Source organism: Thamnophis elegans, chromosome Z (assembly GCF_009769535.1).
Source record: "Thamnophis elegans isolate rThaEle1 chromosome Z, rThaEle1.pri, whole genome shotgun sequence".
Classification (NCBI taxonomy): domain Eukaryota; kingdom Metazoa; phylum Chordata; class Lepidosauria; order Squamata; family Colubridae; genus Thamnophis; species Thamnophis elegans.
This window is the reverse complement of record NC_045558.1, coordinates 31,821,192-31,847,148: the sequence shown is the minus strand read 5'-3', so window position 1 is coordinate 31,847,148 and position 25,957 is coordinate 31,821,192. Positions and strand designations below refer to the sequence as shown.

General features: G+C 43.1%; 1 protein-coding gene across 2 annotated transcripts in view; it reads right to left on the bottom strand.

The window, feature by feature from the left end:
* Positions 1-25,957, bottom strand: part of PPP1R9A (protein phosphatase 1 regulatory subunit 9A) — a 95,159-nt gene that overhangs the window by 8,475 nt on the left and 60,727 nt on the right. The window contains exons 12-14 of one of the 2 annotated variants that reach the window (XM_032237524.1): positions 3,050-3,169; positions 1,362-1,385; positions 670-852 (exon numbers count right to left, since the gene is read on the bottom strand). In XM_032237524.1, the coding sequence (XP_032093415.1) occupies positions 670-852; positions 1,362-1,385; positions 3,050-3,169 (327 nt within the window). The remainder of the gene's footprint in view (positions 1-669; positions 853-1,361; positions 1,386-3,049; positions 3,170-25,957) is intronic. The other variant, XM_032237523.1, reaches the window with a different exon arrangement.

Genomic DNA, 25,957 nt, shown 5'->3' with positions numbered 1-25,957 from the left:
GGCCCCTGGCCATTAGAACTTTACATCTAGGTTGTAAGTACCTTTTGGGGGATCCATTGTATCTTTGAATAGTCTTTAAGCAACTAGTTGTAAATCTAGGACCACCTGTACACTTTAGGACTAACATTCATTTAATGCTACCAAGAGATGCACTCAAATATCCAACCGTCAAGCACGGGAAAATCAGACGATTCAGGCAGTTCAAATAAGTATTGTTAGCTTAAGCTCCCTACAAGAATCTGAGCTACTAACAGTCAAGGGAAATTCACAGGATTTAAGAATAAAAAGGAGTTCAAAGTAGGATGGACTACTCTTGTGGATTGAGATTAAATTCACGATACTGTAATGCCAAGTGTACTATCTCTGCCCATTAATTTTCAAATTAAAAAGGATTTTGAAAAATAACAAATTAAACAATGAATATTAAATTGTTTATTAATTTTAATAGATAGCATCGTCCATCTTGGAATGATTTTCAGAGCTAATGACATTTTCATAATTTCAATGGTTAACACTTCAGTTCTATAATTTAAACTTTCAGCAATTGGTATTGCTATAACTTATTGCTAAATCTTATCATCTCTATATATCAAGATTTTAATTGCATTTCCCATTACACATTCACATAATAAAATTCTAAATTATTTTTCCAACACTGAAGCAAATTACCTTAAGTTTACTGCCATCCAGCTGAAGGAGACATTCTCCATTTATATTATGGGCTGTGAATTCAGAAATATAATGTTCTAAATTCAGGCTTTTTAACCAATTGGAAACTTGCTGCACACTCCATTCCGAAACAGCACAATTTGGAAACTGGCTGTGCTTGGGAGATTGTCCATCATCAAGAATCTATAACAAAAATGTTTTGTAATACAAAGTTCAGTAGACCTGAACCATCAGATCATTGTGATAGTAGCAATCTTCAATATAATTTCAATAGCATTCCCAATTAATTGTGAAATCATATCAAAATTGAAAACATATTATTTGTAAAAATGTGCCTATAGCAAAATAACTGGTTGGGTGGTGGGTCTAACCGAACATTCAATTGCTTAATATTCTTTGGAGGAAGCAAGCATTTGGAAAATCCTTTTAATATTTGAACTAAAACCTATTTATCATATTATTTTCATTTATCAGAACTATCACATGCTGATTTTGTAGAGTGCATCTGGAATGACAACGGTTCCACATGAGCAAATTTCATGCAATATTTACCATATTGAAAATCACATCCTAATATCTATACCTAATATATCACCATTTACTTACTACATTTTATAGTAAGATATATTTGAACGAACTCAATACACCATGCAATAAAATGTCAACAAATAAATAGCTTACTATTGTCTCACCTCATCATCAATCATATCCAAGCTCTGAGAGATTCAGCATTAAAAACAATGGGAAATAAAACATTACAGAAAGAAACATATTCAGGGAATTTAAAAGTCCCTACATATAAAGCCCCCAGATCTAGGCTGCAGACCTTCAGATGATCATTAGATGTCAACATAGAGACACATTTGCCGCTGTGACACATTTAACATTTTGCTGCCATCTAGTGGTCTCCTAGGTTTCTGCCCTCTAGATCTAAAAGTCCAAGAGCTGATGCTGCAACAAATTTCATAACTGAAGATACCATAAACAATCAAAATTTTATAGAAATTTTGGTAGATAAACAATAGAACAGCGATTCTTTTTTGGCTCACTTGCCAAAAGCGGGGGGAGCGCAGGGTGGGTCATGCATGGGCGTGCCGCACCCATAATGCAAAGCACGTGACCCATTTTTTGCATGATTTTTCGTCCTTCCCAGGCTCCAGAAGCTTTATAGGCCCTCCAGAGACTTCAGGAGCTTCCCTGAAGCCCACAGAGCGCAAAAAACTGGCCCTGAGGGCAAACCAGAAGTTCAGGAACGGATTTCCTGTTTGCTTGTAGGGCCGGTTTAAGCCCTCCAGAGCCTTCAGAGGCCTTCCAGATGCTTCTCTGTAGGCTCTGGAAAAGGAAAATGACCCTACAAGCAAACTAGAAGTTACTTCCGGTTTGCTCGTAGGGCTGGTTTAAGCCCTCCGGAGGCTTCAGGGAAGCCTCTGTAGGATGAAAATGACCCTAAGAGCAAACCGGAAGTCACTTCTGGTTTGTCCATTGGGCTATTTTTAATCCCCCGGAGCCTTCAGGGAAGCCTCCAGAAGGCTCCTGAAGGCCCGGAGGGCTTAAAGCAGCCCTATGAGCAAACCGAAAGTCAGTTCCTGAACTTCCGGTTTGCCCCAAGGGTGATTTTTTGCACTTCAGGAAAGCTCCTGAAGCTTCTTGAGGGCCTTCGGGGGGGCCAGGGAGGCTGTTTTCACCCTCCCCAGGTTCCTATAAAGCCTCTAGAGCCTGGGGAGGGCAAAAAATGGGCTAAAAAAAAGGCTAAAGTCAGTTGGCAAGCGCCCATATGCACGCTGGCCAGCTGACAGGGCAACACCTCATGTGCCCTGACAAATGGCTCCGTGTGCCACCTGTGGAACGCGTGCCATAGGTTCGGCATCCCAGCAATAGAATCTTCTTTCCCATTTTTGGACATAGAAAATGCAATATATTTATATTGCAATTTAGTAATATAAATGGATCTTCTTTAAACAGGTTTCAAGATTCAGAATGAATTTGTTATATTTTCTGAGCGGAAGGGATGTTAAACATTGTAAAAAAAATGTTTGTGTGTGTCTGTGTGTGTGTGATCATGCATTTTCAATTTTATATTATTGTGCTTTTGAATTTATGTACTAGGTTACAATTTTAAAGATTATACATTGTTTTCTATCTATGTGTTTTCCTTGTTCCTTGATTTAAAACTCATTAGGTAATTACAACTGTTTTCTTTCCTGCACAGGTTTTGGATTTTATTTCATGATCAGTAGTTTAGCATATACATTAAATTCATAATTATTAACAGCAGATCTAAACACACACACACACACACACACACACACACACAGAGTAACTAGTTCACAAGGAGTGCAGAACTCATTTCCTGCTCTTTAAGTATATGTGGAGAAGATACCTCATTAGAAGATACAATTGTGGAATGTGAAAATCCTGGTGTTTTTTGTCCTGTCCCTAAGCCACTCAAATCAGCTGAACTTGTGCTGCTAGGGCTGAAGTCATCATTTAAATTGATATTCTGTATGGGAATAAGAACAAAACAAGGATAATCAAGTCCAACAATAAAGATTGGCCTGCAAGGTTTTGTATGTTCCTCCACGTTTATTGTGGAATATATGCCCAATAAATTTCAACATGGGTTTATGCATCTTTAAAACTATTACCAAAGAGTGGAAACGCTTTATAAAACTTTTGCTGAAAATGGCTAAAAATGAACTGCTGATTTCTGGATTTATTGATTAAAGGGACTTGTTTATAGGCAGAAGGGAACTATAATTTGTAATATGAGAAGATAAAATGGTTATTATGTTTGCAGCAGATGCAAAAAGTGGAAATTACTGTAAATATTTTTCTTTTCCTTGCTTTTTTGTTAATTGCTTTTTCTTTTATCTTTATATTTTTTATTTCTTAGCCTGTAGCTTTTTAAATTTGTAGTAGATCTTTTATTTTATTTTTTATTTTAAAAAAAACTGGAGACCTGGTGGAAAAGGTTTAAAATTCGTATCAACTTAGTAACAGCAATGACCTTTCGGTCTTCCCAGCTTTAATATTTGCTATCAAGACAACTTGTCCAAAGTAATATTGCAAATTAATTAACTATGGTTTACATTACCATGTTGTGACCTATAAAAACTTCAAATTCTCTTTTCTTTGTATGTTGTCATTTTTTAAACTGATCTCAAAAGGATGATAGGATATAGGGCTATTAAGTTTCTTTCACAGAGTGCTTCAAACATGTTCATCTGATGCTGTAAGAAGGAAAACAAATACCATTAAAATTTTATTGTAGGCTCTGATTTTTATTTGTGCAATCTCACAACTATGAACCAAATTCAATTTGAAGGGCAGATAAGTTCACTAGAAACTGCATATTACTAAAAATGGACCCAATTCCACTGAATCCTTAGAACTTCAGTCAATTCTTCACCCTTCCCATATCCCTGCATGTGTAAAACTGGGAAGTCAAGGGAAAAGACAATTTCCATCTCATAATAATGATGTATTACGTTGAGAACAGAAATGTCTCCCTTAAGAAATAAATTTATAAAACACAAATCCAATCCTTTACTTTATGAGATGCGTGGATTATTAGAGGAAAAAAATGACTGTTTTCCCACAACAAAACTATTGAGATCTGTTTCACAATTCCATAGAATAAAATTGTCTAATGTTATATTTAGCTGCTTCCTAAGGAATCCGAGGGATGCAGTGGCTCAGTGGCTAAGACACTGAGCTTGTCGATTAGAAAGGTCAGCAGTTCAACAATTTGAATCCCTACCGCCCCATAACGGAGTGATCTCCCATTACTTGTCCCAGTTTCTGCCAACCTAGCAGTTCGAAAGTATGTAAAAATGCAAGTAGAAAAATAGGAACCACCTTTGGTGGGATGGTAACAGCATTCTGTGTACCTTTGGCATTTAGTCATGCTGGCCACACGACCATGGAGATGTCTTCGGACAATGCTGGCTCTTTGGCTTTGAAACAGAGATGAGCACCGCCCCTAGAGTCAGGAACGACTAGCACATATGTGCAAGGGGAATCTTTACCTTTAAGGAATCCAAAACCTGTAGTATTCTCCATTTTGTGGTCTTAGCATTCTTCAGAACTCCTGCACTCTATGGTTATCTCTACTTTTGGGATAAATAGGAGCATATCCAGGTTCTCAACCCTTCTCCAGTTTGACCCTCCAATCTCTGCGAATTTTCTATTACCCTTCTCTTCACAACTACTCAGTGGAAAGGGAATCAAATGAAATTGTGAATAAAATGGGTTTCAAATAATGGTCTGCAGCAACAAAATTATAGTATCAGCATAAAATATGGTGTTGGGGTGGAAGCAGGAATTTTATCTTTCTGGATCAGATATTAATATGTTTTAAGACATGTTAAAAATCTCTGAGAGTTGGGAGTCAGGGAGCATATAAATGTAAGTCTAACCAAAATTAATGGAGATGATGAAGAATGTAATTTGATATTGAGATCACTATCAAATTTAAAATCTCTACTTTTAAAGCTCTGATAAAATTCTTATATAACAGTTTTTCTTCACTTGGTAAATTTCCATTTTTCTTGGTAATAGAATCCTGTTTCCAGATGTTGTATGTTATTAAAAATGCTAATATGGATTCTATTATCTCTTTGTTATACTTGTATTGCTCAAGTAAATAGCAATCATAACCATAAACATAAAACTGGAATACAAAATATATTTTGTTCCTATCAAAACTATCAAGTGAATTACATTTTATAGATGAAGAGCAAGAAGCAATTTCTTCTAGAATGGCATGTGCATTTGGCAACATTAATCTGATTGAATTTAAAAAATCAACTAGATCACATATCGGGTTTTAAACACAACACACAAATAGCTCCCCAAATCAAATTTCCTGTGAAATACTTAATATTCCCCGAAAATAAGCTCACAGACTGTTAAAAATGAGCAGTGGAAGCATCAATAATATACAAATGTATTTACTGAACTGAAAGACAAAATTAAAAGATAAACTAAAATAAATATTCACAAATACGATTCAATATATGTCTGATAGAAGAACCATTGGAATGGGGTAGTGGTGGCTAATCTTTTCCGAGCCAAGTGCTCAAAATGCACACTTATACATCAGCAATGAAATACCAACCCTACTTGTTTATGAAGTTTTAAATATGCTCTTTCTAATGAGAATGATTTAACAGAGTTCCCAGAAGGTTTTTTTCTTTTTTTTTTGTAAAAGCAGGCTGAAAATACCTCATTGTTGGTATTTTTACAAAAAACATCAACTTTACACTCAATTTGTAAACTACTGGAAAGCAGTAGGAGAATGAAATTTTACATTTGAAAACTTTGTGTTGCTAAGTTATTATGCACAAAGTTTTCTTCCTTCTAGAGCAATGATAGGTTTCAAAAATTTTTGGAACCTCTTCTATAGGTGTGACCTGATTCATGGGAGTGGCTTGCCAACCATGTGACTGGATGGGAGTGGCTTGCCAGCCATGTGACTGGGTGGTAGTGGCTTGGCAGTCATGTGACTGGATGAGAGTGGCGTGGCAGTCATGTGACCGGATGGGAGTGGCCAAGACGATGTCATTGAATTCTTTGCCCCAATGGGTGATCTACAAAAAGATATAAAAAAGTAAATTTATTATTTTGCGCACTTACTACTTAAATAAGATTAAAATAAGTACACAAAACAATAAAAGAGCTACTTACAGAAGGAAGATGACTGTCCATGCCAGTCTTCAATATCACTGACTCTAATGAATGGCCTGCAAAAGGAAGAGACACAGAAATGAACTCTTTCATTGCATGCACTACATTAGGATGAAACCAGCACACAAAATAATAGAAAAGGAAGATTACTGTCCTTTTGTGTGTTGAAGTCACCCACTGACCACCTTGCTCCAATGAATGGCCTGCACAAAGAGATACAGAAAAGAAGACATTAATTGCTTGCACTAATATATTAAGGATGAAATCAGCACACAAAGCAATAAAACAGCTACTTACATAGGAAAGATGACTGTCCTAGCGGTCATACTCTGTTGCCTCTTCATCCTGTTAAATAATACTAATTGCAGAAGAAATAAAACAATATTGGACTCCATTGTAATTGTAAGCTGAGGACTAACTATAGGTAACAGAAGGGACCTCTGTTTTCACCCAACAATGTACAGTCTTTTCAAGAAGGATGTCCCCCAACAAACAAGAAAGATATAGTTTTTCATCTAAGAAGTTAGATCAAGAATGAATGTCATAGGTAGATTTACAGAGCAATACAGATTTCTTTTTCTGAAATATTTCACTAAAATCTGTGATGGTCGAGCAGGGAACCGCCTGACCACTTGACATTAAATCACCCAATTATTTGCTATAGTTTAATCTTTGCAGCAGAATTCTGATCTTTATGAAAATTCTGCAACACAAATTTTGCACAAACTCTCTTTAAGCTGTTCTTAGCAGATGTTAACAAAAGAACAGAATAACAGAGTTGGAACGTCTTCTAATCCAATCTCCTGCTGTAGCAGGAACTGTGTATCATTTCAGATAAATGGTTGTCCAATTTGTTGTTTTTTTTAAACCTCCAAAATGAGTACTCAGAACTTTTGGAGGCAAGTCGTTCTACTAATTAACTGTTCTCCCAGGCGGGAAATTTCTCCTTAGTTTTAATTTGGTTCTCTCCTTGATTAATTTCCATCGGTTGCTTATTGTTCTGCCCTTCGATGCATTTAAGAATAAGTTGATCCTCTCTTCTTGGGGGCAGCCCCTCAGATATTGGAACATGTTCTTTTTATTAAACAAGACATACCCAATTCCTGTGGTTTTGCTGATTTCAGTTTAGGAGTTACAAATTCCTAATTGCTGAGGCCAATAGTATATAACTTACTGATGTATCCAAGAAGCAGCTTTAAAACTGAAATCAAGATCCGATTGTACATATACAAAAAGATAAAATTAGACAAATATTTTCTCTATTTCACAATTAGGATTCATCCTTTTGTTTCCTTCCTTTGCCTCTCTCCTCCTTCCCTTCCTTTTTTTCCTTCCATATTTAAGTATTGCTTTGTTCAAATGAAGTTCTTTTATATTATTGCCTAAGACACAAACTATGAAACATAGAATAACATTGTTCGAGTTCTGACTCCTTGATACAATTATGACATTTCTTTTGACTATCTTGGAAAAGTACAACTTGCATCATCAAATGACCAGTTTATATATTTCCAATTGCAGCCAAGTCAAACCCAAGGCAAAACATTACTACAGTGCTCTTGATATTGACCCTTGAAATGTACTGAAAATCTTTTCAGATTGAATTTCATTAATGTAAATGTAAGAAATATAATAGGATTCTGTTTTACCAAAGGCTGAAGTAATGCTAGCCCCCCCCTCTGTATTTGATTGCCACTACAGATGTGTAAATATCAAAGCAGGACAATTACCTCTGTAAACATTTTGATGCCAATCTCATATGAGTTATGAGATTCTCAGGTAATGAATGCAATAATAAATGAAATATGTAATAAACCCACATTTAAACAGTACTTTTTTCTTAGTTCAAATAACTTCAAAATTTAATTTAACTTCATACCCAAGATAAATGACAGGAACAGGGATTGTAAAGGAATTATGATAAACAATAAATGCAACCCCAACATTTTACTATTTGCCCATTGATCTTTAAAAAAAATGTTCAAATACACTTCAACAACCTAATTACAAGGCTTTGGTGCATAAAATTGCTGCAGGAAATTACAAAAATAAAATGGTTTTTTTTTTTAACTAACAGAGGCTGGAATTTAAGGATCTCCTCCCAACCTAGCCTCTTTATACTTATTATTTATATTTATTACAGTGTAATGATGCTTTGTCCCACTCCAGAAGGAAGTACAAAGAAATACAAGCTCACAGATGTACAGAGCCAGTTGCATTTTTAACAACTTGTCTGAGAGCCTGTGATGATCAAGATATACAATATCTATTAAGAAGTCAATTGATCAAATAACTAGAATAGCAATAGCAATAGCAGATTTTTATATACCGCTTCATAGGGCTTTCAGCCCTCTCTAAGCGGTTTACAGAGTCAGCATATTGCCCCCAACAACAATCCGGGTCCGAATGGGGAGAACTGGCCTCCCCATTCCTTTTTCATCATTTTATTTGGCTTCCATGCAAAGGAAAGGTCTGCTTCTCACCTGCCACTTTGGTGAATGAAAAATACTGTTTTTCTAAGCTACATCTGATACTTCTTGGTGTGAGCTAGTTTCCTTTCTTTCAAATAATATTCCCTCCTCCAATTTTTTCCCCAACAGCAAGTCTTAATGGGCACCTTAGACCAAGCTAAAAAAACCCAATAATGTTAGGGAATTCCCAGAAGCTTAGCATTTAGAAAGATCAGTCATCAATAAAAACATATAGATAAACCACATTTTAAACACCATTCAAAAAACCTAAAACAAAAAGATTAGAACACCTCCGTTCCAATAGCTAACATTTAGAAATCAGCTCCAAAAAACAAACAGAAAGAAATACTCTAAACCAGCGGTCCCCAACTCCCTGTCCATAGACTGGCCACAGTCCGCAGCATGCCAGAAACAGGGCCATGCAAACAAATATGTCCCATCCATGGTATGCAGGCAGCACACAAAAGCATGCCTGCTCCAGTGTGCAAAAAATCTTTCTCAATGGAACTCGTCCCTGACGCCCAAAAGGTAGGGCATCATGATTTTAAACAATGAACCAAAAAATAGCAAACTGCACTCTGTCAAAATTGGTAGGGCAAGCTATACAGGTTATAAAAAATAAGGAAAGGTCCCACATTCACAAACATTGATGATGTTATACCTCGTTGGATACTGAAATATCTTCAAGATCAAAGAGTACTAAGAATACCAGTGTTTAACCCTGGGCTACAGATATTCTCTTCCATTGAACACACACATTATATGGCAATGGACATTCCATACTACTTATGAAACTATGTTCAGGTTTTGAGTTTTTGCTATTTTGGCAAATTAAATATTTTGTATAAATTAAATATTTCAATGCAGCTCAGGGCTATTAAGGTCTCTATTTTTTTAAAAACAAATCCAGTGGATTCATAAACTGCAATCTGCAGCTGTTGAAAACAGCTAATTAATCTCAGTTATGAATGCCACCTTAAATATATTAATAGTTCTTGGATATTGTTTACTGGGCTTCACACTGGTTAGTACTTCAGGCAACACTAAAGTTAGACTGAGATTAGAAAAAACTACCTCCATGTTGTTACCATAATTTGAGGTCATCTTAATTTTTATTTAATATTTAATACTGAATTACACTATTGAATTGTTAATTCTGTTCTGTTGATACTGCATAAAGTTTGATTGGAAATTGATTGCAAAATTTAGTGGCCAAAATGCTGATTAATCAGGGAGCGTTGTACAGTTTATGCCAACTCAGTAAATACTGTTTATAACACTTATATGGTTTGTAATCAACTTAGCTGAGGGACTATCTGTATACACATTCTACTCTTGGTCTTTTCCTGTTTGCTACATGCTACAAGGTTGAAGCATATAATCATTAAATTTACTACATAAACCATTAAAAAGTGTCAATGACACAATAAGTTTAATAACTAAATAAGCCACAGATTGCCTCAAAAAGAAATGAAGCAGGTCTTGCCATAACTTATTTTTAGGTTGTTTATTTCAATTGATTACACCAGTGGTAGTCAACCTGGTCCCTACTGCCCACTAGTGGGCGTCCCAGCTTTCATGGTGGGCTGCAGGGGTTTGCAGTAACTCTGCTTTAAAAATTTTATAAAGTAAAGTTACTTCCCTACTTTATAAATCACCATTGGTACTGTGGAACCGGTGGGCGGTTAGAAAATTTTACTACTAACAGAGATACAAAAGTGGGCGGTAGGTATAAAAAGGTTGACTACCTCTGGATTACACAAATCTCTGAAGGGAAATTGCTTTTATTGCTTTATTGTTTTGATGATGTTTTTAATTCTGTGTTTTGGAGCTGGTTTAGGTGGCTTGCTTTTTATATTTGCCTTTATTGATTTGGATTACATGTTATTTGGAATACAGACTATCAGTCTCTCAGTTTGTGTGTACAAAAGTTGAAAAATAGAAAGAAAAGACTGTAGGTTCTTGATTTGTTATAATATCCTATGAACTATTCAAGATAAAACTTTGCTACACAGTTTTGCTACTTTAAACTACACATTCATTTTATTTGAATAAAAGTCAGTAATATACTTCCAGCAGAGCTAACAATTGGGTTTTTAGTTTCCACTATGCTGAGAAAGCAGATTCTGTTTCCAAGAAAAAGGATCACTTTGATCCATGACTGAATTGTGCTTTCTGCTGTGGGCATGGGAACACAGTAAATTTGGTATTTTGTTAAAAATTGCTTCTGAATAAAGCCTACCTAAAGATTTAATCTTCTATTGTTCTGCATAGATAGGTACCTTTAAAATCAGTTTGCAGTCAATCTATAGGTGAGGACTGGGAAAGGAAACTAAAAGGGCTCCCAATGCGATTTCTTAAATTAAAAAAGCAAGCATAGTTATAATTAGGAAAACCCCTACTATTCTATTGTAATTCTTTTCTTATTAATTGAACAAAAGTAATTATTTACTCATCATCCAGTCCTGACGAGTAAACGTATTTTAATATAAATTTTGATCGCACCTTGCTTTCTCACATGCCCTCAGATCAACCTTCTCTAATCTAATAGTGCATTCAAACTGCATTGAATTACAGTTCCATTGTCTCTGTTGGAAGGGGATTTGAGAGTTGCAGTTCAACAGACACAGAGGCAAAGAACTTCGAAGATAGATGGCTATGTGTATAGACATAGAAAGAAGTGCATTGTTCAAAAGCACAAAGAAATTGGGACTATAAAAAAGACTAGATTGATCTGTGCAAGATCATTACTTAGAGATCCTGAAATGGCTCTCTTTTTTGTAAATAGATGATTGCAGCAAGAACAATTTAACATAAATCATTTTTTAATTTCTTAAAAGGTGACACTTCTTTATTTTGAAACACAGTAAAATACTCAGATCCAAGGACTAAATTTTTGATCCACAATATCCAACTCTATTGAAATAGTAATAGTGCATCATTATAAGTACCTTAGTCAAAATTGTGCAACTTTTTTGATTGGGAACTTTATTTTTCACCCTCCCAAATTTACAAAACTGATACCTTAAGTGCTAAATGAAAAATAGCTTAATTTAATATTCATGACATAAATGGAATGCATATTTTTCTCTGCAGCAGCCCAAAGAAATAGTCTATTTTTCAGAGTATAAGACGCACCAGAATATAAGATGCACCAACGTTTTGGAGAGGCAATTTTTTTTAAAAACGTAGGTAAGTAGATAGAGAGAGAAATAGAGAGAGAGAGAGAGAGAAATGCAGTAGGTAGATAGGAAGAGAGAGTAGTTAGGTAGGTAGATAAAGGGAGAGAGAGAGAGAAATAGAAAGAGATAGAGAAATACAGTAGGTAGGTAGGGAGAGAGAGAGAGAGAGAGTGAGTGGGTAGGTAGGTAGGTAGGTAGGTAGGTAGGTAGAGGGATAGACAGAAAGAAATAGAAAGAGATAGAGAGAAATACAGTAGATATAGGTAGGGGGAGAGGGAGAGAGAGAGAGAGAGAGAGAAATATAGTAGATAGGTAGGGAGAGAGAGTAGGTAGGTTGGTAGTAGAGGGATACAGAGAGAGAAAAAGAGACAGAAATACAGTAGATAGGTAGGGGGAGAGAGAGAGTAGGTAGGTTGGTAGGGAGGGAGGGAGGGAGAGAGAGAGAGAGAGAGAGAGAGAGAGAGAGAGAGAGAGAGAGAGAGAAATACAGTAGGTAGGTAGGGAGAGAGAGTAGGTAGGTAGGTAGATGTTCCAGGTTATTTATCCATGTGCTAGAGAAGGAAATCGCTGACAATCTGCAGCACTTAAAACTTTGTTTCTGTTGGCACAGCACTTGATCAATGTAATTCTCATCAATCAAGTTAAAGAGTTTTCCAAAAGAGGAAAAAAAGTTTTTGCATTCTGCAAACCTCCCAAAAATGGCCTGTTTTTCACAAACAAGCTCCCCCTTTAAAAAAAAGCTATGAATAGCCTTGGGGGGGGGGCCTTGCAAAGTGCTCCTGGAGGGTGGGGGGAAGCAAAAATGAGCAAAAACCGGCCCATTTTCTGTGAAAACCGGACCATTTTTTGTCAAAGAAATCGCATGCATAGCCTTATGGAGGCTTATAGTGTGCTGCTGGTGGTGGTGAGGCAAAAACAGCCCATGTTTTGCTCACTTCTGCCCTCCCCAGCCTCCAGGAGTTCTCTGAAAGCCTCCATAAAGCCATGCACAGCGATTTTGGTGAAGGGGCGGGGCTTCGGGAGGCAAAATAATGCTGTATTCAATGTATAAGACACACCCAGATTTTCAGCCTCTTTTTGAGGAAAAAAGGTGCATGTTATACTCCGAAAAATACAGTGCTGAATATTTACAAAAAGTCTGCTTTTATTTTATCTTCAACTTTTATCTAAGGCAGGGGTCCCCAACCCGTGGTCCATGGATAGGCACTAGTGTGCCGCATGCTAGAAACTGGGCCATACAAACAAGCAAAGAGTCATATGCAGAATGCAGGCAGCTTGTGAAACTAGTATGATCCACAGCTCTCTCCGGAACCAGTCCATGGTGCCCCAAAAGTTGAGAGCTACTGATTGAAGACATTTATCTCATTTCCCCTAAAATCAAAATTCAATTCCATATTCATTAGTACTGCTAATGGAAGAAATTCTTTATAAAACACACACAAAGGTGTAAAGAGATAAAAATCACAAAAAGGTATTAAGAGAGATAGTAGTGCTTGACTCAATGAAACTGCAATGCCTTATGCGTATGTGCACATGTGCGTGTGTATATTATGTGTAAGAGAGAGACACAATAACAAACATTATATCCCTTCCAATCCCTTTTCTCAACATTAAACACTAAAGCCAATTGTTTCATTCTTTTTGTTAGATTTTAATCAACTAATTATAATTATCTTTAAAGTAGACATCACATAACTCTAACTGACTGAGCAATTCACAAATGTTAATATAAAACCCACACAACCCAAAAGAAGATATGATCTGGTCACAATAGACAAAGTAACAAACACACTAGTTAATACATGAATGCATTGATGAAGTTAACTGTTGTGTCTTTGCGATGCAGCCGGCAGGCGGGGCCAGAGCCGCAGGCTCCTGATTGGCCCAGGCGCGCCTGCCAGATGGCAGGAGAATCGCTGGCCGCCGATTGGCCAGCTGCCTGAGAGCTGTCATATATAAATAGCTGTCAGGCGGGCCGAGCGCTGTCCGTGTTCTGAAGTTGTTCTTGTTGATACCTATTAAATAAAGACTTTGAATTTACCTCATGCCTCGTACTTTAAACTGGTGACGAGGATGAGCGACACGGACCCCGTCATCGTCCCTGCCCTGGCTCCTTCATTGGTCTTCGCCGCATTCAGGCTAGAGGCCGAATCCTGGGACGCATTTTTAGAGAGGTTCAAGGTCTTCCTCCAAGCTCCCTGAGGAGAGACGATGGGGCACTTTTCTGCACTATTGTGGGCCCGAAATGTTTGCCACCACAAGGGCTCTCCCTGCACTGATCCTGGTGCACACTATGCCGCTGGATCTCCTCATGGCTCGGCTCAAGTTACACTATGAGCCTACGCCTTCCAAGTATTCGCGCCAGCAATTTTTCCGGTGCTGTATCCAAAGGCAAGGACAATCCATCAGCCAGTACATGGCTGAATTGAGGGCAGCCGCGATAAACTGCGAATTTGCAGATCTGGAGGACGCCCTTCTGGAACAGTTTATTTACGGGCTCCTCGACATCAATCTGCACCGTCAAATACTGTCCTGCACCGAGCTGTCAATGAAGATCACAGTGGATGAAGCCCGAGCTTACGAGATGGCCGGCCAGTCCACCCCGGATGTCTGAAGGTTCCCTCCGTCTGCGTTGCCGGCGCTGCCCAACTCAGCTGTGCATAGCCAGTTGATGGTGCTTGATCCATGTCCCGATGCCGCTTCTTCTGTCAACCGCCTCCGCTCCTTGCCCTGTCGGGATGGCGGCATATGCCTCAGCTGTGGTGGCCGCCATCCCAGGGCATCCTTCCGCTTCCGAATTGCTCTCTGCCGCTGATGTGGGAAGAAGGGCCACATCTCCAATGTATGACGCTCCGCTCCGGGAGACTCTCAAAACCCGAGGCCTCCTCCTCCTGCTGCTTCTGCTCAGCCTGCTGCCTTCCGCCGCCAGCCTGCGGGGTCCTCCTCCACCTGCCTTGGGTGCTATGCAGTTTCTGACCCCGAGCGTCCTCTGCCTGACTGGCAGCCCGACTCCGCTCCCTCTTCCTCCTATGGCGGCCGGGGTAATATGCACCTTCGTGTCTTACTCGCTGGCCGCCCCTGCAAAATGGAATTGGACACGGGCTCCGCTCCCTCAATTATGTCTTGGGACACCCTGAGGTCATTAATACCTACCCTCACCATTAGCCAGCTGGCTCCTGCCGACTGCCTCCTTCGAGACTATCAGGGCAACCCGATCCCCATCCTGGGTTGTGGGTACTTCCCTGTCACTTTCCGCCAATTCCATGGGTCCCTGCCCCTTGTGGTGGTTCAACGCCCCCTAGCTTCTCTCCTTGGGCTAGACTGGTTTCGGGCTTTTGGGCTCAGCATAGCTGGCCTTAATTCTCTCCATCTTGTTTCTTCCCTGGATTCCCTCTTGTCAGAGTTCGGTGATGTTTTCTCCGACACCCTGGGGTGCTACAAGGGCACCCCAATCTCCCTCAATTTGGACCCCATGGTGGTACCCATCTGCCTGAAGGCACGACGGGTTCCTTTCGCCCTTCGGGCTCGTGTGGACACCAAGATTGACAAGCTGGTCTCTCAGGGTGTCCTGGAACCCGTTGACCATGCCCCCTGGTAATCCCCATCATTCTGCCCTTAAAGGCTGATGGCTCCCTGAGGGTCTGTGCCGATTACAAGGCGACCCTGAACAAGGCCCTTCAGGCCCATTCCTACCCGGTGCCTGTAGTGCAGCAAGTTCTGCACTCCTTGGGCCAGGACAAGATTTTTGTGAAATTGGACCTGGCCCAAGCCTACCAGCAGCTGCCGGTAGATGAGACCTCCGCCACTGCCCAAACCATTGTAACCCACCGCGGCGCTTTCAAGTGCCGCCGGCTTCAGTTTGGGGTCAGTGTGGCTCCCGGGATTTTCCAAGGGCTTATGGAGAGGGTGCTCCATGACATCCTGGGAGTTGTGCCTTATTTTGATGACGTTCTGATTGCCGCTCCAGATCAATCAGGACTCGTCAAAACCCTTAGGGCTGTCCTATCCCGCTTCCGTGCCACCGGCTTGCACTTAAAGCATTCCAAGTGCCAGCTCGGCGTGCCATCTGTGGAATTCCTTGGGTTCCTTGTAGATTCCCACGGAATCCACCCCACCCCTTCTAAAGTCGAAGCCATTGCCTCCGCCCCCACTCCCTCTTCGAAGGCGGAGCTCCAGGCATTCCTGGGGCTCCTCAATTTCTACTCCTCTTTTATCCCCCACAAAGCTTCTGTTGCGGAGCCCCTGCATCACCTCCTCGATGCCTCCGCCCTTTGGAACTGGACAGACAGCAAGGCGCATGCGCTTGGGGCTATCAAAATCCTCCTAACTTCTGCCTCTGTGCTTGTACAGTATGACGAGCACCTCCCCCTCCTCCTTGCCTGCGATGCCTCCCCCTTCGGGGTGGGGGCTGTGCTCAGCCACTCCTTCCCCGATGGCTCCGAGGCCCCGATTGCATTCTACTCCCACACCTTGTCCAAAGCTGAGCAGAATTATAGCCAGTTGGACAAGGAGACCCTTGTGGCCGTTGCGGGAGTAAAAAGTTTTCATCCCTACCTCTACGGTTGCCACTTCACTCTCCTGACAGACCACAAACCCCTCCTAGGCATCATCTCTGCGACTGGCCCACACACCCCATTCTATCGCCCGGCATGGGCCGTTGGTCGGAGTTCCTCTCCACCTATTCCTACTCCCTTGTCAGGCAAACACATGGACCACGCCGATGCCCTTAGCTGCTGCCCGCTACCCCTCCCTGTCTTCGACCCCGCCCCCTCCACCATGGTCGCAGCCCTGACTAATGACCTCGAGTGTCCCCTCTCGGCCTCGGACATTTCTCAGGCCTCCCGTTCCGACCCCCTCCTCCAGCGGGTCCTGGACGCAGTTCGGCGGGGCTGGACGGAAGAGACTCGCTCGGCCGAGTTCCTTCCGTTTTTCCGCCGCCAGGACGAACTGTCAGTCCTTCAGGACTGCCTCCTTTGGGGCTCCAGGATCATCGTACCTGCTGTCCTCTGCCAGCAAGTCCTCGACCGCCTCCATAACGGGCACCCAGGCATAGTGCGGATTAAAGCCCTCGCCCGCAGCTATGCCTGGTGGCCCTCCATGGACGCGGACATTGCTGCCTGGATCCAGCGGTGTCCTTCCTGCCAGGCCGTTTGGCTGGCACCTCCCTCCGCCCCTACTCGCTGCTGGGAGACCCCTGCCTCCCCCTGGAGCCATCTCCATTTGGATTTTTTTTGTCCCCTAGATGGCCGTCCCTTCCTCCTTGTAGTGGACGCCTTGTCCAAATGGGTAGACATCTTTCCCATGATGTCCACCATAGCCGGCACCACCATCCAAATTCTCCAATCCCTCTTCACCACCCATGGCATCCCAGACGTCATCGTCTCTGACAACGGGCCCCAATTCCAATCTGCTTCTTTCCTTTCCTACCTTGCTTCCTTGGGCATCCAGCACCCCCCTGTTGCCCCCTACCACCCGGTTGGCAACGGCATGGCTGAGCACGCCGTGCATTCGGCCAAGGAGGGCTTGGCCCACCCGGCCTACCTGCCTTGGCCTGTCTGCCTCCGGACCTACTTGTTCGCCCAGCACTCCACCCCCTGCCAGCCTACCGGCAAGAGTCCCACAGAAATCCTTATGGGTCACCATCTGAGGACCACCCTTGACTGGTTGCATCCCTCCTTCTCTCCCACATCTGTCCCCCTGCCAGAGCCCCCTAGGTCTTTTCTGGTAGGTATTATAACTGAAAAAACCAGGCAGGTCCTTTAAAACACTGTAACCTTTTATTCAGTAGCTGAAGTAGTGTAACAAAACTCGCAACAATGTATTAAATGAAGCCGGCTGGGCGGCTGCAGGAACAGCTGAAACAATAGAGCAATCAGCAAGGTTGTTGCTTTAACAAGACAGTTAACTGTTTAAACGGCTTGCCTTTTATACTGCAATCACCTGGCTCGTGTTACAGCTCGCGCTGATGACAGCTCGGCAACTGACAGGCACGTCTGATTGGCTAAGACGCACCTGGCTGCTTCCGAGCTGTCATTCGTAACAGCGAGGACTTTCTTCAATACACAACACTTCTTCCCCCCCAGCTGTGCGCAAGCACGCGTAGTCTTTTAAATAAGCAGGGGAACGACGGATTCGCTCAGACCGCCTTAATTCTATTGCAGGCGGATCCTGGCAATGATGTCCTTGTGGTAATTGTGGAGGAATTGCATAACTAAAAGGTGAAGTGTGTGGATGAGACATGGTGGCAGATGATGCTGGAGGGGCATGAGGCTGGTAGTCTGCCTCTGAGGGGTTTGGGCTATATATATAAGGATCTGGAACCCTTGGAATGGGAGGAGCATTTACACCGGCTAGATTTTGTTGAACTTGCAGTTGAAACCCTTGAACATCCGCTTGAGAAGCTACGGCTGCTGTCTTCCGTTTCCTCAATTGATCCAGGTGTCTTCGCCATGAGGATCCATCGGATAAGTCAACCCTATAGGAAACGGGTCCTGTTATTTGTGATATAACTGCTGGAACCCATCTCAAGTCCCCTCCATAATTTCTAGCCCAAACTAGATCCCCCAGTTGGAAAGAACGGGATGGGGTTGGAGGCCCCAGGTTGCCAGACTGAATTCCTGAATAGACGGGATGCAATCTATCCAGGGTGGTCCGCAGGCGCCTGCCCATCAACATCTCCGCGGGGCTCTTCTGTGTCAGAGGGCAAGGTGTGGAATGCTGTGCCAATAAGTAAGCATCCACCCTAGCCTGCCAGTCACCACGGTTTAGCCGGCCCAAAGCCTCCTTGGCCGATCTAACCGCCCTTTCCGCTCGGCCATTGCTTGCCGGGTGGTAAGGGGCAACCAGCGCATGTCGTATCCCTAGTTCAGCCAGGAAAGTTTGAAAAGTTGTGGCTGTAAATTGCGGGCCGTTGTCAGACACCACTGTGTCTGGCAACCCATGGGTTGCGAACAACCGTCGCAAAGCTCGCACCGTGCTGTCAGATGTGGTGGAGTGCATTAGCAATACTTCCACCCATCGAGAGTACGCATCCACAACTATAAGGAAAACCTGCCCATGGAATGGACCAGCGAAATCAATATGTAACCTAGACCAAGGCCCTCGAGGCATCTCCCATTCCCGGGAGGGAGAGGAAGGAGGAGACGGCCGGGACTGTTGGCATGTCTCACATTTGGCAACCCAGGCTTCAATGTCGGCATCTAACCCTGGCCACCAAACAAAACTGCGAGCAAGAGCTTTCATTCTACTGACCCCAGGATGACTTTCATGAAGGCGTTGCAAAATCTGTTGTTGCAGGACCGTTGGGATAACCACACGGTCGCCCCACAACAGGCAGCCGGAATGAATTGAAAGCTCTGCTTGTCTGTTTTTAAAATGTTTGAATTGAGGTGGTAATGTACCAGAAGGCCAACCTCTCAGGACCCAATTAAGAAGTTTTGCCAAAGTAGGGTCAGACCGAGAGTAGGCTGCTATGTCTGTAGCAGACAAAGGCAATTCTAGCTCTGCAATTGCCAAAACTGAAAGGCAAGGAACTGGTTTAACTTCCTTCAATGGAAGTGGGCAGCGACTCAGGGCATCTGCATGCCCTATCTGCTTGCCTGGACGGTATCGTAAGGCGTAGGAGTACGCCGCTAAGAATTCCGTCCATCGTGTCATTCTTGGGGATAGAATAGGAGGGGTCGGCTTATCACCTGCCAAAAGCCCAAGGAGTGGCTTATGGTCTGTAAACAAGGTGAAATGCCGCCCGTATAAGTAATCGTGGAATTTTTTAATTCCTGACACTGCAGCTAGAGCCTCCTTGTCAATTTGGCTGTAATTCCTTTCTGCTGATGTCAGTGTCCGGGAGTAAAAAGCTATGGGAGCTTCTGAACCATTGGGCAGGACATGGCTCAGAACGGCTCCCAAACCCACGGGCGAGGCATCACATGCTAGAGTCAGAGGCATCTTGTCACTGTATTGGACTAAGACTGCATCTGACGTCAGCAGGGATTTGACAGCTGCGAACGCTTGTGCTTCGCGGCTGCCCCATTGCCAAGGCGCTGATCGGTCCAGCAACCGATGCAGGGGCTCGGCCAGTGATGCCTTGTGTGGAATGAAAGGTGCATAAAAATTTAAAAGCCCCAGGAACGATTGTAACTGTGCCTTGGAAGTTGGAGCAGGTGCGTCCCTGATAGCTGCCAATTTTGAAGGGGTAGGGTGAATTCCCTGGGCGTCAATTGTGAAGCCCAGAAATTCCACTTGGGGAACAGCAAAGAAACACTTGCTGCGTTTCAATTTAAGTCCCGCGCCCCTGAAACGGTCGAGGACTTTCCTTAGAACTTTGATGAGGTCTGATCGGCTGTTTGCAGCGATCAGAACGTCATCAAAATATGGTACCACTCCTGGAAGCCCATGGAGCAACCGCTCCATGAGACTCTGGAAAATCCCCGGGGCAACGGATACGCCAAATTGTAGGCGGCGACAACGGAAAGCCCCCCGGTGGGTGACGATGGTTTGGGCAGCCGCCGCATCGTCATCCACAGGAAGCTGCTGGTAGGCTTGCGCCATATCCAGTTTGGCAAAAATACAACCCTGCCCCAGGGAATGGAGCAGATGTTGTACAACAGGGACTGGATATGGGTTTGCTTGCAAGGCGAGGTTGATGGTGGATTTGTAGTCGGCACAGACCCTAATGGAGCCGTCGGGCTTCACTGGAATGACAATTGGGGTCTCCCACGGTGAATGGTCGACTGGCTCCAGTATGCCCTGTGCCACGAGCTTGTCGAGCTCGGCTTCAACCTTGGGCCTTAAAGCAAAAGGCACCCTGCGGGCCTTCAGTCTGATGGGAGCAACCTGGGGATCCAAGTTGAGAGAGATAGGGTTACCCTTGTACCGGCCCAGCTGGCCATCAAAAATGTCAGCGTAATCTGACAAAACTAATGCCACATCAGCAGAAGTGTCTGTCATGGAATGAATTCCATGTATTGAGAGACCCAGTGGGCTGAACCAATCCAAACCTAGAATGGATGGCAAGGGCTTAAGCACAATTAAAACAGGCAAAGTTGTACAATGCTGCCCATAAGAAACTCTGACATTATAGGAACCAACAATAGAAATGCTAGACCCCTGATAGTCCTTTAAGATAGAGTCAGGAGGAGAAAGGTGACAGCGTTTAACATGGGGGCACAAAAGAGAAAATTTGTCCCACGATAACAAGGATTTGGAAGCTCCAGAGTCTACTTCCATGTTGCAAGGTTGACCTTCGATCAATGGAGTGACAATTATCTTGTTCGTACCCTCTGAGGAAGAATTGATGGAGACATCAGGAAGTGGCAGGCCAGCTTGCTTGACGTTGAAGCAATTATCCTGTCTCTGAGCAGACGCACGGGGCTGAGGACTTCTGTTTGAAGCAGCTGCCCCATAAGGAGGTGGAGGAGCAGACGATGCAGCTGTAGCAGGCTGAGCAGCTCTACAAACTTTGGCCAAATGTCCTTTTTTCCCGCAACGGCGGCACTCTGCAGCCTTAAAGGGGCAGGAAGCCCTGGCATGCGGACCACCGCAGCTAAAACAGGCATTTGAATTAGAAAGTGGACGGCTGATAGACTGCTGCTGACGCGGTTGCTGTCTGCGGGGCTGTGCCCCAATCCTGTCCACCTGTAAATTAAGTAAATAGTCTGGAAGAGGGGCAAGCTCATCAATTAAATTGGTGATGTACGTTGGCTGTTGTAGTGGAGGAGGAACCAAGGCAGTTGAGGCTTGACCCGTTGGTAAACTGCCAGCAACTGTCATCTGCGCGAGGTAACGTTCTATCTCGCTGGATGATGAATCTGCCAACTCCGCAGCACGAGCCTCATCTATGGCATAAACTAACGTGACTTTAGGCTTGCCCAAAAGCCGGCGTCTGAGGAAAATGTCTTTTAATCCACAGACAAATTGTTCTGCAAGATTAGCCTCTAAGTCAGGGAAATCGCACTGTGCTGCAGCAACTCTTAAAGCTTGCAAAAACTGATTGACATTCTCTGCAGGCTTTTGGACGCGCCTGCGGTAAGCAAAACGTCTTGCTATTTGGGAGGGGGTAGGGGCATAGTAAGCCTGAAGCCCATCTGTGAGCTCTTGCCACGAGAGGTCATAAACCGCTCTTGGGGCGGCAAAAGACCTTGCAGTTGCAAACATTTCCGGACCGCAAGCTGTAAGAAAAAATCCGCACTTTCGCGCTTGAGAATAACCCTGGCGGTTATTTGCGATCAGGAAGCACTCAAACCTTTCCAGGAATGCTTCCCAAGTCTCACCTCCGACTCCAAAAGGTGCAAAAGTAGGCATACCAGCCATGACGGTGAGGAGAACTCTAAACAACTGAGAGAAGAAAATTGCAGTTGATTTTCTTCAGGTTACAGGTCCCCAGTCTTCGTCGCCAGTATTATAACTGAAAAAACCAGGCAGGTCCTTTAAAACACTGTAACCTTTTATTCAGTAGCTGAAGTAGTGTAACAAAACTCGCAACAATGTATTAAATGAAGCCGGCTGGGCGGCTGCAGGAACAGCTGAAACAATAGAGCAATCAGCAAGGTTGTTGCTTTAACAAGACAGTTAACTGTTTAAACGGCTTGCCTTTTATACTGCAATCACCTGGCTCGTGTTACAGCTCGCGCTGATGACAGCTCGGCAACTGACAGGCACGTCTGATTGGCTAAGACGCACCTGGCTGCTTCCGAGCTGTCATTCGTAACAGCGAGGACTTTCTTCAATACACAACAGTAGGTGAAGGGGTCTTCGCTCAAAATTTCACGGGGGACTCAAAATGGCTGCCCGGACTCATTACGGAGCTAACAGGCCCATGCTCTTATAGTGTCCAGCTGGGTGATGGAAGACTATGGTAGCGCCATCTGAACCAGCTGCGCCGCCGGACTACCGAGGGGCCTCTGCCACCAGCTGCCTTGCCCGTTCAACCATCGCAGCTGGGGTCTGCTTACCCAGTGGCCACCCAACCTGCCCAGCCGCGTCCAGCCACAGCACTGCCAACTCCAGCCGCGTTCCCCGCTCCGCGCCACTGCCAGCTGATAGTTCTACTTAAAGAATGAAGCCTAACTTCAACTTTTCCCATGGACTTGGGGGCCTGGCGTTCCTGTCTGCTGCGTCACAGCAGGAGACCACCTCCTCCTCTGATGACAGACACTCCCTCTCTCTGGCGATCCCAGCGCGTGCTCAGAAGACCGGCATACCTAAAAGACTACGCATGGGCTGTCTGGGGGGAAGGGGTGTTGTGTTCTCTCGACGTAGCTGGCAGGCAGGGCCAGAGCCGCAGGCTCCTGATTGGCCCAAGTGTGCCTGCTGGCTGGTGGGACAATCACTGGCCGGTGATTGGCCAGCCGCTGACAGCTGTCATATATAAATAGCTGTCAGGCGGGCCGAGCGCTGTCCATGTTCTGAAGTTGTTCTTGTTGATACCTGTTAAATAAAGACGTTGAATTTACCTCACACGTACTTTAAATTAACTATCCTGCAATCATATGTATTCGAGAAGAGAAACAAGGTCAGAAAATAGTAATAACGCATCAAACGTTTCTGTAAGTATTCTATATATAAGAGAAAACCTTGAGAACTCTGACTGGGTTAAATCTTGTAATCTTGATTTAAAACAAAAGTTATACATCTGGAACTTGAAAATGATTAGGTTCAAAAGTAATTTAGAGAGAATCATGTAGAATTTTAAAATTTAAGATCATTTTTGTGCCATAAGCTTTTGTGGACTCAGGTTACTTCAAAGGATTGCAAAAGTATTTGCCATCATAAATACATGAACATTTGATGCCAGAAGGGCTGGTGGTAGATTTACCGGATTTGATGCCAGAAGTGTTGTAGATTTACAAGAATAGATTACATGGTTATTGTATAAAAACTACTGGAACTAGACTGATTGTACCATCCATCTTTCTTTCAATTTGGGACAGATTTTTAAAAAATATTTACCTTAAAATTCGGAATCTCAAAATAATAAACTAACCAAATCCAGACTGATTTTTAAAGTACATGCAGTTGATTAAGTGCTAGTGGAACTTGGAAAGTGGCATAAGGCAAGAAAATAAATTTCAGTCACATACACATTTAACTTCATAATTCCCCTTTTCCGACTCTGTAATCCCTTAATTCAGGGTAGAATCAGGGTGACAGGGCGGAATTGAGTGCTTACTGGCCAGAAGCCCATCCTGTTACCAGTTTGGAGAATATTTTTTCTTTGCACCCTAAGAACGAAAAATCTGTTGCTACCTAGAATTAAACTCTCAACCTTCAAAATGGAAGGTGAGCATCTTCACCACTAGGCCACCACTCCAATTATTTTGATTTGATTTTAATGAGCATTTATATGCCGCCCTTTTCCCTGAGGGGACTCAGGGAGGCTTACAACAATCATGGTAAATATTTTTGCTTGTTGGAAGATTTCATAACTTTCATGGGATGTTGAAGGAAAGGAGAGTTGAAAGAACACTCTCTTCCTCTATGACTTATGTATTTCTATAGAACACACAACAGTCATATACTGCTGATCTTCATCCTAGTTTTCAGTTACATTCGGGGGTGGGATTCAACAATTTTAGCAACCGGTTCTCTGCCCAGTTGCTGGGTGGCTGTGACCATGGTGGGCATGCCCTACTCAACTTTCTGCACCATGGTGTGGGGGGGGGCGCTTTCACCCTCTCCAGGCTCCGGAGACTTTCCTCGAGCTTCCGGGAGGGTGAAAATGGCCTCTCCCAGGCTTCAGAGGCCAGAAATAGGCCTGTTCCTCAACTTCTGGGAGGCGTGTTTTTTGCCCTTCCAAGGCTCCGAACACTTTCATCGAGCCTCCGGAAGGGTGAAAATGGCCTCCCCGGGCTTTGGAGGTCCTTCTGAGGCCAGAAATGAGCCCATTTCAGACTTTCGGAACTTCTGGGATGCCTGTTTTTCACCCTCCCCAGTCTCCAGAGGGTTTCCTCAAGCCTCTGAGAGGGCAAAAACAGCCTCCCCCAGCCTCCAGAGGCCCCCTAGAGTCTGGAAATGGGCCTGTTTCCGGACTTAAGGAAGGCCTGTTTTTTGCCCTCCCAGAGCCTCCATGTGCACCCTGCACTTACCTGGCATCCAAAACAGGCTGTATGGAGACTCTTGGGAGGAGAAGTTTGGGCAGGGCCAGCCAGCTCTTGCAACAATCGGTTCAGCGAACCAGATGTAAAATTAGCATTTGGTTTGCCTGAACCAGTCTGAACCAGCTGAACCCCACCCCTTGTTACATTGCAAAATTCAAATGTAACACTGCTACCACAGGGGAGAAAGAACAAGTACCAGAATCTAATGCTAATGAGGATGAGCAGAAAAGATTCTGTAATGTAATGTATGTTACATGGAAATGTTTATGGGACCACCATAACTGTTTGCAAGGAGTTGGTATAACAGATTATGAAGCAGATTCAGGCTTTTGGGAACTCATCAAGTTATTTTGAACATTTAAACCATTATTTCTTAAAGCATATTTTCCAGCCCATGTCTGCTTCTATTTTAACTTTTTATTTTAAAGTATTTGCATTTCTTTTTTGCACTGGTACATCTTAAAATTACTTATTAAATTACCTATTTGCAGTATTTAATATTACAAAGTAATATTTACTTAAATTCAAAGATGGAGGACAAAAGCATATCACAATGTACATAAATTTCAATCAGACAACTTGGCAGGACTGCAAGGAAACCTATGTTTTATCTTCAAACAAAAAACACTAGAATACATTTCTATATAGTTTCATCTCAAGTCATTGCAGGTAACCTTCGACTTAAGGCCACAATTGAGCCCAACATTTCTGTTGCTAAGCGAGACAGTTGTTAAATTTTGCTCCATTTTGCAACCTTTCTTCACACAATTGTTTCAGTGAATTGCTGCAATTGTTAAGTTAGTAACACGGTTAAGTGACTCTGGCTTCTCCATTGACTTTGCTAGTCAGAAGA